At 50.3% G+C, this 12,287-nt stretch overlaps 5 protein-coding genes across 5 annotated transcripts; 2 read left to right on the forward strand and 3 right to left on the reverse strand.

The window, feature by feature from the left end:
* Positions 1–134: 134 nt before the first annotated feature.
* Positions 135–1,080, forward strand: APUU_61321S (cell wall mannoprotein 1 family protein; the record flags this gene model as incomplete). Its single annotated transcript, XM_041694650.1, has 2 exons — positions 135–178; positions 243–1,080. 2 exons carry the CDS (start codon positions 135–137, stop codon positions 1,078–1,080), a joined length of 882 nt encoding a protein of 293 aa, XP_041560459.1.
* Positions 1,081–2,200: 1,120 nt separating this feature from the next.
* Positions 2,201–4,445, reverse strand: APUU_61322A (peptidase S41 family protein; the record flags this gene model as incomplete). The annotated part of the gene is made up of 4 exons (XM_041694651.1): positions 2,201–3,774; positions 3,833–4,087; positions 4,145–4,279; positions 4,337–4,445. 4 exons carry the CDS (start codon positions 4,443–4,445, stop codon positions 2,201–2,203), a joined length of 2,073 nt encoding a protein of 690 aa, XP_041560460.1.
* A 1,979-nt stretch (positions 4,446–6,424) lies between these two features.
* On the reverse strand, positions 6,425–8,348 carry APUU_61323A (uncharacterized protein; the record flags this gene model as incomplete). Its single annotated transcript, XM_041694652.1, has 7 exons — positions 6,425–6,498; positions 6,548–6,970; positions 7,027–7,429; positions 7,488–7,598; positions 7,648–7,918; positions 7,979–8,152; positions 8,206–8,348. 7 exons carry the CDS (start codon positions 8,346–8,348, stop codon positions 6,425–6,427), a joined length of 1,599 nt encoding a protein of 532 aa, XP_041560461.1.
* Positions 8,349–9,217: 869 nt separating this feature from the next.
* APUU_61324S (uncharacterized protein) lies at positions 9,218–10,419 on the forward strand (the record flags this gene model as incomplete). Its single annotated transcript, XM_041694653.1, has 6 exons — positions 9,218–9,320; positions 9,369–9,515; positions 9,578–9,645; positions 9,697–10,065; positions 10,123–10,249; positions 10,301–10,419. The coding sequence occupies 6 exons, from the start codon at positions 9,218–9,220 to the stop codon at positions 10,417–10,419; spliced, it is 933 nt and encodes a 310-aa protein (XP_041560462.1).
* A 71-nt stretch (positions 10,420–10,490) lies between these two features.
* Positions 10,491–11,345, reverse strand: APUU_61325A (uncharacterized protein; the record flags this gene model as incomplete). The annotated part of the gene is made up of 2 exons (XM_041694654.1): positions 10,491–11,016; positions 11,080–11,345. 2 exons carry the CDS (start codon positions 11,343–11,345, stop codon positions 10,491–10,493), a joined length of 792 nt encoding a protein of 263 aa, XP_041560463.1.
* Positions 11,346–12,287: the final 942 nt, after the last annotated feature.

The following is a 12,287-nucleotide window of genomic DNA, read 5'->3' on the forward strand; positions in this document are numbered from 1 at the left end:
TTGGCTGCAGACACCACCACCTTGAGTCTTTATTCTACAGTGCCTCAACATGCAATGTCCTCTCCTGGATCCTAGTGGCATTTTACTTTCGAGTGCCAATTTATCGAGAGTGGTGGTTGTGAGGAAAACTGCCAATGGGTCATCAACCAATGCCTTGGCTGCTGCAGTTACATCGATGGTAGCTCCAATGAGGCGTTCGCGACGGTTACCAGATTCGCTATACAAGCTGACTCGCTAAACAGCCAAGACAAACTATCACCTTTTCCAAAGTTCAACCATTGCAAAGTCCATATTGTGGCGTCTGGACCAACTCCTACACAGTGGCAGTACCGAGGCCATGTGCAGAACCAGCACTATATAAAGCACATTGACAACCTTCATACTTCTGGAGAAAACAAGCACATCAAGTCAGTATTCTATCCTGACAGTATTACTCTCCCCTCCAAAATGAAGCTCGCCACCGTCCTCACCTCCATCTCCCTCCTCACCCCGGCCCTAGCCACCCCCACCAACCTCAACGTCGAACGCGACGTCGCCGCCATCCAAGGCGTCCTCAGCGACATCGACGACAAGGTCCTCGCCCTAGGCAGCGCCATAGAAGCCAAACCCCTAGACGCCGACTCCATAATCAGCCAATCCAACACCCTCGTGGACACAATCACCTCAGGAACAGCCACCGTCAACGCCCAGCCGCCACTAGGACAACTCGATGCGCTAGGTCTCGTCTCGCCAACCCAAAAACTCGCCGACGACACCGACGCCACAGTGCAGAGCCTTATCGGCGTTAAGAGCGATATCATCGATCTCGGCGAGGGATGCACGACCCTTACCGCGCTCAAGGACCAGTATGATGCGGCAACGGGCTTGAGTGATGCCGTTGTCTCCAAGGTCCCCGCTGCTCTGGCGGATATTGCTAAGGAGCTGTCGGATAGTATTTCTAATGCGATCCAGAAGGGTATTGATGCGTATCAGGGTGCTTGTGATGGTAGTGGTGGGGAGCCGACTAGCACTGGGGGTCCGGAGCCTACGAGTTCGGAGACTTCGACGCCGACCAAGACTGCTTGCCCTGCTAGGAAGTAGAGTGTCAGCTATATTTGGCAAATGCAGATAGTGTTTAACCCTATGTGCTCAGATAATTGAATCTATAACTTGGACGATTCTTCAGCTAGTGTACATATTCAATTGCAGCCATATCGTCACAGTATGTTATACCAGTGGATAAAGCTGCTCGATAAAATCGTACTTCACCGTATTGACTCAGGCTTGGCGAATTCAAGCATTCCCACTACGTTCACTGCATTTTTAGACTCCGGGAGCCCGGGATGGCAGCCTTGGTGCCTGAGCATGGCGCACCGGCTGCATGCTACCTGTAGATAACCAACCATGGCCACTTGCTGTCAATTTTCCTTTCGGCAAATAATGGACACTGGTTTATAAGGGATATCCAACGAGGTAGTACTACAGCTCCTAAAACTTCGAAGTGTCGGCTAGCAAGTTTCCCTCACCTTACCTCACCTCACCTCACTGCACTTTTAGTCTGCAGCAGGCGTTGGTCCTCAGGCGGCAAGGCTGCCAGTTTTAAAGCAACCAATTATGTACTTTACAGTGTATCGTGGCAGCCTTCCATTTCGAGAGGACGCTGCTTTTGCTGGGCGTTCGGGCAGTAGTTGAAATGTGCAAGTAGACTAACATCAGGGTGTAATGCCCACGTTCTGATTATTGTCCGGAATTTAATTGGTTGAGCAGGGCCTTGGTGTCGGACTACATGCTAAACACGGAGGTGCTAGTGTCTGAGTGGATGTCCACTGTCTTTATTGAAGTAATTAGGGTACTTCCAGTTATTATGAAATTCATCTCCAGGTCTGATAACCAGGCATCAAGATGTGCACTCGGGGATGGGGTCGTCCACACCGCTACCCACACTACGCACTGCATTTTTAGACTCTGGGAGGCGTTGGCTGTTCGAAGTCATGTTTACTCCTATTGGCAGGTTTTAAAGTAACAGTCAGACGGTTCTATTTTATTAAATACTCATCTATTGCTCTGGTCTCGACAATTGAAAAGAAATGTTCAAATGGCTTGGTGTACACGAAGGTAATGCAGTCTATAATGCTAAATTATAAGAAATAGACAACAGGCTGGATATATGAAAGAGAGGGACAGCCGTCGTCGGAAGACATTATGATGAATAGTTATGAAATTAAGCCCGCGAGTCCCTGACACACTCGGCATCACCCCAGATCGCGTTGGCAGCATCGGTCCAATAGCTCTCAGCAGAGAAGAGATTCTCATTGGTGTAGAAGAGGCGGCAGTCCGAGGCCTCGTAGGCATACTGCAAGGGCAAGACGCTGTCCTTGTCGTGCTTGCTGAACGTGTCGCGGAAGTTGATTCTGATCGTAGCAACTAGAGAGGCCTTCTTCGCGGGGCTGACAGCCGCTAGTGTCTTGAGCTCGTCCTCGGAAAGGAATTCATATTCCTTGCCCAATTCATGAGCTTGCAGCATAGATTGCTGGATCGCTGAAGCCTCCAGGACCTGACCGCCGCGGGTTCCTCCGAGCGCTTGGATGGGTCCGTGCTGGGGGCGTCCACCGAACGTGAGGGTCTTGACGCCCTCGTACTGCATCAGAGTGGTGAAGACCGGGCAGGTGGATCCGCAGTCACCGTCCGTGATGATGAAGATGTCCTCGGGGGCGAAGGGTGGTTGGGTGAAGTTCTTAGGAATGTCATTGAAGCCCTGGATGGGGGTCTGCCAGTCGGACTCGATTTCGAAGTCGTGGGAGTGAGCCCTGGTCATATTCGAGTGCAGCACAACCTCAGGGCCGTATAATTCGTCCGCAGACTGGAACTCATAGCTCTGGTTGGGCGTCAGGAATCCCGCCCAGTTAATCGCCTCATACCTAATAGTGTCGAGCTTCTCGCTTTTTTCAAAATCGTCGTCGCTGAAAGTATCAAGGAATTTGTATGCGGCTCGCTCGAGCAGGTGGAGGCCTTCGTGGGCGCGCAGACGGGTGGAAGAGTACAGCTTCGAATTGGGGAAGAGGATTTTGTACAGATTCCATCCATACGCAAGATTCCCTCCCGCGTTGGCAGTCAAATCAACGATGAGCTTCTTCTTGTCTTCAGCCTTGGCCTTCTTGAGGAACCTGGCAACCACATTTGAGTCAAAGGCAGTGCCGCCCGTTGCCTCCCCAACCTCGAAGGTTGGCACTCGCAGCACAGCAGCGTCCTTGAGCGTGGGGTCGTTGGGCAGATAGCCGGCGATGTCAGTGTCCTCGTCGCGAACGACAGCCTTGGGGTATCCCGGTTGCGGAGGTTGGGCACTGGGGCTTGGCGTCACAGAGGCAGAGCTCGTAGCAGGAGCGCTGGTGCTGGGGGATGGCGTGGCTGTCGAGGATGCCGCGGGCGTGGAGGTTGACGCGGACTCGTCCTTGGGCACGCAGAGGGCATTGTAAACCTCCTTGCCGCTTGTATACTTGAACTCACCCGCACTGGGGACTGCTACCACGTTGGCCGTACTCGTGGACCCGTTGGCATATCCCAGGGTGTACTCGTTGACGCCGGGGTATACGGCCCCGGACCCAGCGTTGAATCCTGCCATTTGGTTCTTGGGTCGGAACAGCGAGTAAAACATCGCGTTGTACCGAGCGTCAGGGTCCTGGTTTACCTGGCTCCCTTCTGCCAGGGTCTCAAGGTAAGAAGAAGCCTCCTCGCCGTTGATTGTAACCACGGGGGAAACTTTGGCGTTCGCATCCTTGTTGAGAACCTTTGCATCCCCTGTAATGCTCGTTAATTTCCGCTGTAATATATGTATACAGAGCCAGGTGACACTTACCAATAGTGTAGATATCCGGCAGCTCGAGTCCGTCGGGCGAAAACGAGACCAGTGATTCCTGGGCCACGAATGAAAGTGCACTGAGCGAGCATCCAATGACATTCAAGTGACCATCATGCACATGGATGAAATGCTCGTACAGAGCGGTGTCGAAGTCATATTGGCTGCTGTATTTGCCCTGCTTGGCCTTCCTCTTGATGTCTTCCAACCCTTCCCAGAAGTCGACCGCCTGAGATTCATACGTCTTCGGGGGGTCTATCACAAGGCATGTTAGCCTCCTTTTTCTTTCCTGGGATGCACGGGAATACATACTGCTCACACTGTCTGCAGTAGAGTGAAACTGCAGGTATTTCTCCAGGTCGTCAATGTAGGCCACGGCTCTCTTTGGCTCGAATGGTAACGAGTGCAGACACTTTAAGGCTGCTTCGGCCGGGTATTGGGTTCCCTCTATGTATATGGTCAGTGAAATGGGCCAAGGACAGTCTTTGCAAAGATCTTTCTTACTGGTCTGGGCCAACTGCGCGCATGGGTCCTGGGAGTGTGCAGCCCTGGGGACTGCACCCACAAGGGCGCTCCCCCCGAGGGCGAGTAGGAGTGATGATTTTGTAAACATTATAATAAGCTAATCACGCTGTGTATGTGAATTATGATTATAGCAAGATCTGATTACTCGGGGGGGAACGCCCCTTCTTATGCCAGTCTATCAGACCAGCTCCATTCCCCATCGACCGTTATTTTGCTTGGTGCATCTTTGGGGGCCGTGTAACTCAGCCTCGTTGACTACCAGGTCTGCTGCCAGGGCTGACCCGCTCGCCCTGAGTTAAGGCCCAAATGCCGAGCATCTAAGTGGCTCCAGCGCATATACAGCCTGCCGGGTTGGCGTGCGGACCGGGGCCAGTGGCTTACGGTGGGGACAGCTTGATCGCTGTCAAACTGGCCAAATGCCGCGAGAGATCGTCAACTGCTAATGAGCAGCATCCACTGCTTCTCTCTGCTGGCCATTCACTGTCCCGGCCGGGCTCCGGCGGCTGTTTTGGCCCCCGTTCGGAGGGAAGTCTTGACTCCTGCTCGCACTTCTCCGTCTATCTCCAATGTCCATCCGAACCTTTGGGCGTCGGATTTTACGATCCTGAGCTACCTGTCTGCCTGCCTGTGCCTCAACTCCCTGGTCTCCAGAAATTGCGACCGCTTCTCGCTACGACGGCCGACTGTGGATCGTGCAGTCGTCATGCCAGCTGGCTTACCATTACCAATGTGGAGCCGTCAACAGACTCAACAGTCAACACTGGCCCTGAGGCTGTTTTGTCCTCTCTTTTGATTATGGGATCACCTCGAATCCTGCCATTCCCAACTGACCCTATTATTATTGAGATTGTGGGCTGCTCGCACGACATGTAATCTCCCCATTATCAAAATTACTCACGCGAGCAACTAACCGGATCCTGTGCCCATGATTAACTGCAGAACCTGACAGTGAAAGCACTGAAAGGTGATCCGAGAGCCTTCAATATGTGGCTAACCGACGATCCCGGTAACTATCACTATAACTATCTATTATTATACACTGAACAGCGTACATTGGCGTTGTCGATCAGGCACAGCCACCCGCTGGGACAAAAACATTGACCCAAGGCACAGCCTTACGACGATCACCAGGTTCAAGAGACCGTTCTTTGTGTACGAAGTGTAAACAAGCATTTTATTGGCATTTCCTCTTCGACGAGGGGGATTCTTCACCCCTTTCCTTCTACGGAGCATAATGGTGTGATTGCAAGATCCTTCTGCAAGTCTACACCCGGACCTGCTTCATGGCGCCATTTATTCATAGCCAAGAATTGCTTATAGACTTATAGGAGATCCCCGGGAGATGTTCGGGACTCGCTAAGTCCCAACAGCTTCATCACAAATTAAGGGGTTAGTATTTAATAAGAAGCATGGACCCATGCGTGACTCCAACAGATTAAGCCTGGCGTTGTGTCGTGCTATTGAATACGTAATGAATACTACAGAAAGCCCATTATTTGGCCCTCACCATAATGCGGTGTGGAGCTTGACTCTGGGGTCGTTTCATCTCTTCCTGTCCTGGCACCTTGACTTTGCTTGCGATGGCGGATTCCAGCTCAGACCTTGGACGGCTATTGCATGGAGATTTGTAAAATGTAAGTCCCCTTAACGTGATATGATCTGTTATCATCTATCCGGGAATGATTAGCAGCGCGACTTGCCGAATCCGGATAGGTTGAAGCAGCAAAGTGCTATCTTGGCCGCAGCTTTGGTGGTGAGGTTCTGGCTGCGCGATTAGCCGGTTTCATTCCAACAATAATACGTTTAGAATATGGGTCGTGTTTTGATAATCCCTAATAAGGTTCCTGTTCAAGTATTATCTTCTCTCGCAATGTGAAAGGCTTCGCTTAGTTTCGTGGCTTGCACAATATATATAATTTGGGTGACATCATTACCCGTCCAGTCCAATATAAAGTGTGTAGATGAAACACTATAATTCACGTGCGGCGAACGAGCTGGATTCAATAGGAGACAAACTTCCCGGAAATACACGAGTTAGGAAATAAAATATCAAGCAAACAACCATCCCTAGTCAAACGAAGGCCTAAAGTCATATCTCACACAGCCATAGTCGATGTACCCACCAGCACCCCCATTATTGCCTATAGGCCCAGGTTAGCTCGATATCGAGGAAAAGGGAGGAGAGCTTACATTGTCTCCAATTATCGAACATGTACTTCCAACATGAATCACCGAGTTTGTTACTCTTCGCAGTAGGGTACCGCACATCAAAGCTGTCTCCCTTACAGTTGTCAACCCACGACATGGTGAAGGCCAGCTGGGTGCCGGCATATGTCGATTCGTGTGTAACTGGCTCTGACTCGGCTGTGAATCGACCCTCGTCATCTTCGACACCTAAACACGCCGTAGATGCTGTGCTAATATCGGGTGGGCGGACGTCTCCATGCGACCCGAACGCGTCTGCGTCATGGCATACTCGGTCCTGCTCCCCCTTCTGGGTAAACGTATCAGGGTCTGTCTCGGGCGCAGAGATCTTGTAGCTGAAGCTGGCGCCGCAGTCGGGGACTTTGGAACTGGCTGATTTCTGGAGGGAGTGACTGTCGATACCTTGGCCTGTTATAGATTAATCAGTATCATAAGAGTTATCAAGTATATGGCCAACAACTTACACTTGCCACTCATAGACTTGAAAGCAGCCTTACAGTCCGTCTTGCAGTTATCGCCGGGGTCGAGTTCAAAGTGGACCTTGTAGCCCTCATATGCATCAGACGAGACGTCTTTAGCTGTCAGGTCCTGGCTTCGCTTTTTGTCCGTGGCCCCACTGCAGAACTTGTCAGCAAGCTTATTGAGGAACGAGGCGTCGACGTCAATGGCTTTGCTATAGTCCTTGCTCGCGCAAGTAACCTCTGGGTCCTTGGGCTCGTCGTCCTCCTCGCCCTGCTCGTCGTAGAACTTCTTCATGCTCTCGACCAACTTGGCGATGGCTTTGCTATCGTTTTGGACCTGGGCCTTGGACCTCCGGGTATAGTAATCCTTTGTGAGGTGGTAACATTCACAGCCGTTATATTCATCCTGGGTGGAGTTAGTGGGTTCAAGATAATTTGCCGCTGCTGAGTGCTTTGGACCATACCGTAGTGCACTTGTTCTCTTTCTCTGATTTGCAAATATCATCGCTGCAAACAAGGATCTTCTTGTCTGGGTTAGGGCATTCCGATTTGCATTCACAGCCCTTGTGGTGGCCCTGACCTGGAGTTAATACAGATAGATAAGCAGGGAGTTGGAGGACTCACAATGGTACAAGAGCCCTTCTCCCCCTTGCAGTCGTCCGCTGAGCAAGTAGGCTTCTTGTCGTCGTCATCGGCAGGGCATTCCTCTCTACAAGGACACCCGGCGTGTTCACCTTTGGTACACCAGCCATCTAGTGGCTCACAGTCTTTGCAACTAGTCTTGGTGTAGTCATTGCCGCACGTATCCTCCGTCTTCGGGTTGGGTACTGCAGCGGGGGGTGGTGCAAATCCTACTGGGATAGGTGGGAATGGAATAATAGGTGGCACCCCGGTGCTTTGACACTTAACTTAGTAGAGCAGGTAGAGTAGACAGGGAGATTTGAATGTGTCTTACCCTGGCTTGCCTGTCTCCTCCGAGATACATTCGCAGACCAACCCGCACCCTTCTCCTTTGCCGTGCCATTTCATACAGTTGTTATAGTCAGACCGGTATCCGGTGGCAATCTCGATGTCACAGAAGCCTTTCTTCTTGGAGTCGCCTCCGCATTGGGAGCATTTTTTGGGGTTCCTAGAATCTGTTAGCTTTGATGTAGCTAAGGAGTCATTACACCGGGAACTCACCGTGGACAGATTGCGAAAACAAATTGGTCATTAGGGCCTCCTCCGCGCTGTTGAATTGTAGAACCTTCATCTGGCTTGGGGAAGGCCCATACAAGTTGGGATATGCAGGCAAAGGCCAGCAAAGAGTATTGAAGCTGAACCATTTTCTCTGGGATATTGATAATGAGAACTAGGTATGATGAGAGAGTAGAGAGTTAGATACCCAAATGGAACCATTTTCTACGATATTTATACCAGAGAAACATGCAAATGCTGCAAATATTGTAACTCGGAGTATAAAGATAGCAGTCCCTGTATACATTGAAGGCTGTGCACAGCCGCCCGTGCAGTTTGGCCCGTGCAGGATGAACCCCGGACCTTGGACATTTTAGCGTCCAATTAGGGACTGGTTTGTATTGTTGGTGCCAGCATTAAGAACCGCCCCGTGCCCTAAGTCTCTTGGTCCTGCAGGCCGCCGCTGCTGGCCTGCATTAACGTTGGTTGTAGGCGTATCCCCGGAACACCGTTTGTTATTCTTAGCCTCTCATGAGAGTCATGATTCAGACTCAGAGTCCGATTCTCTATACAGAATGAGGCATTATCTGCAGTATGGCCCCATGATGTGTTACATTTTCTGTCTTTTCCGTTGCAATCGATGCTGCTGGTCGCTGTATTTGGTATACACCATCTTTTGGAATGAGTCAAGAGGCCATGTCACAGTGCAGTAGCCCTCATTCCGAAACATGTATACAAGGTATATCAATTCAACCCAACTTTCCTCGTGATAGCGGATTGGTTTGACCTTGCAGTTGTACGCAAAAGTATGATGGCTTGCTGTGTTGTCTCTGTTGGTTGGGGGCTGTTCAAGACAACTCCTACTTGGAATGGAACCACAGTCAGGAAACTGTATGGATAGTAGCATATCTGAAGGTATAAATATGTCGGATATCAGTCTACTCTGTCTTTCGACACAGGCTTCAGTCTACTCTGTCGTTCACAATCCATCAATCAACCACTCGACCACTCAGTCACCATGGCAAGCACAATGCCCTGGATTAAGACCCTACTTCTTCTTTCTCTCTTCTGGCTACAGCTCCTCTGCGTCGACGGCTACTTTATCGATAAATCCTGCAAAGGTTTGCATCTCATCCCCCGGCACTCGCATTCATGCTAACCTGAGGTAGACATCGAGAACAAACTGAAAATTTCCATGCGCAAAGTACAGCAATCGGCCGATAGTGCCCTCCAGGAACTAAACAAGGACGAAAATTCCGATATCCGAGATCTTAGAAGGTGGTTCTTCCGTGACGGAGATTTGCCCAAAGTGAAAAGTACGTTTGTCGAAGCCATTTGATAACATATACCGATATTCTAACCCAGACTCCTGCCACAGATGTCTATCATTTCATCCAAGATTTAACACCATTTGGCGAAACTAAGACTGCGAGGGTTACACCACCAGTAAGTTTTGTCTTGGACCAAACTGGGCGGTTTTGGGCTCACGGATCATAGACAATCTACTGTAACCTCAATCGATTTACAGAGGTCCATGAACGTCTTGGTGATTCGCAAGATGATAGATATCTGAAGGACGACCAAGATGGAACTACTCAGATCTGGGACCAGGGGTATGAAGGATGCAAGGGTGGGACCACCGTGGCTTACACGAGCGCATTCAAGAGCAACGGAAACAATCACCTGATCATTCAACTATGCCCGTGGTATTTGGACCAGGTAACAACTGCGGAGTTCACAAACGCCGATGGTACCCTGCCCAAAGTGCAGGGCCTGAGAAGTTACGATCCTGAAAGAGATTCTTCCGACGTCGACCCTGATGCAGATGTCTGGGCTAGCCGACTGGACTTTACTCTCTTGCACGAGGTCAGACGTCCAAGATTGCCATTTCCTTTCGCTCTACTAACGGATTTGCCTTTTTAGTTGGTACATGCTTTGCCATTCGGATATAATATCAAGGGCGATCCCGCGTATGACTGGCACCCATGCGTTGCGCTAGGGGAAGAAGAAGGATGTAATAATCCAGAGTCGTATGCGTTCTTTGCTTTGGGTAAGCCTATCCTTAATCTTGTTGCTGCCTTCTCGCTCTAATAGACCCCAGGTGTGCGTAAAATTAAGGATGAAGGTCTCAAATTCACCAAAGAGGGCAAGCTTGTGGCTGTAGCTAAGAAAACAGCAAAGAGGTTTCAACGGGCGATTATGAAGCTTTGGAAAGCATGATCATGTCCAGATATTCATGGTGGATGGTGCCCCACCTTCGATTCTTTTATGCCTGTCCATTTGCTGTTTCTCTAAGCCACGGCCCTTGTGCGAAGTCGTGCAGGATATTCATGGACTTCAACCCAGACGGGCTTCCCCGGTATTGGGTCGTTATTCCTAGCAAGATCAAATGGCGCACCACGAAGGAAGCTTTCAGAGCCTTCATTTGCCGGCCATGTTACCTCGACCTTGAAATCCCGTAGCCAGTCTAGTCCCATTAGCGGCGCAAATAACATTGCCTCCTGTTCGGCAGTCATATAATCCTCTCCTAGTTCCTGGTCCATCTTTATCCAGGCCTGGATATTAACAAGTCCGTTCATTCCTTTGATGACATCCCAAGTGCTCGTCCAGCCGCTAAACCACTCGTCATCAAGGGTCTGAGGACGTCTTCTAACGAGTGGATGTAAGACCGAGATCTCAAGCGAGCGGACTGCGTGGAAGTTGGCAGACGGTATAGTGGATCGAAGGTCAGAAAACAAGCCAAAGTCCAATGGGCCAGTCACCAGCTGGACATGAATCGGATTTTGGGACCACAGGATATGCACAGACTCCGAAAAGCTTCATCCAGTTTTCTATGAGTATCGAGAAACGCTCCGGGGATTGGGGTGCTATATCACATACATTTGGCGGCAGGCCAGGAGCAGCGGAAGGCGCAGAGTTCGGCCGTCGTTTTCGTGGCATATACACCTACAAGATATGGCGGGTGGTTTGTCCCAGCTGAGCCAGTGCCACTTTTGGCCTCGAACAGGACAAAGACAATGCCCGAATTTTGGCTCGCTGTTGCCCTTGAATACGATGATCTTGTCTCCAAATACCAGTTCGTAGATTCGACAGCGAACCTCCACTGGGAGTTTCGCCAAAAAAGCGCTTTCGTTTTGGTCAACCATGGTGAGTGTTGCAGATCCCGTGCGTCGGTTGGCAGACTCACAGGGACTTAAGTATCCCTGCGCCTTTTATCGCCCTGGGTGGGTATATTTAGAAGAAGCGCCATGCAGGACGGCGGGGTAGAAGGGCCGGCGTCTCTTTAGGGTCTGGGCAGGCAGGAGGCTATGCTGGGTAGCGCGGCGAGATCGAATCTAGTTTACAATATGGACGTGGCAGAGCTAATGCATAATGGCATTAAGGTTGCCGATATGTGACAGACTCGCTATCGTTTTCCAGATATCAATTAGCTGTAGCCCAGGCCAGGGGACCGGAACCCAAAGAGGAAACTGGGCCGCCCATTGGATCCATCTGGATTGTCTCCAAACCAGATATGTAATTTTCTATGCCCTAAAAAACCATTGTCAGCCCTTCAATTCACACTGAGACATGATCAGTAGTGTAGCAGTTCGAAATGAAGCAGTGGCTGGTCCAGGGCTCGCAGGGCAACTCGTGGAAATCGATCCTCCACAGCCGTTGACCCTGGTGAAATTCCACGCAGGGCCTCTAAACCAGTGAGAAAATAATTAAATGCAAACAGACTGCGAAAAAGTCCTTGCAGCGCGGTCGCGAAGCAGATTTCGATATTCAAATTGGTGGTGTCAACACTATGGAAGAATCGACGGGGTGGCCATTGACGGGCAGATTACATACCCCTTACTCAAAGACAGTATATACTGATTTCTGGTTCCAGGGTCTTGGGATTGCTTTAAGCGTGAAATGCCAAGTTCTGCATGTTGAGCTGCAGCTACCAGCTGCCAACTGGTAGCCTGGTACTATACTAGCTATTAGTACTTTCCTACGTCTTTTATCCTGCTTATTATGCTTGTCATGATATCCCCTAGTACGGATAAAGCGTTCAGGGTTCAAATTCCAAAGCTTACTGTGACTGCGATATGATGTCTGTT

This window comes from Aspergillus puulaauensis, chromosome 6, assembly GCF_016861865.1.
Source record: "Aspergillus puulaauensis MK2 DNA, chromosome 6, nearly complete sequence".
Classification (NCBI taxonomy): Eukaryota; Fungi; Ascomycota; class Eurotiomycetes; order Eurotiales; family Aspergillaceae; genus Aspergillus; species Aspergillus puulaauensis.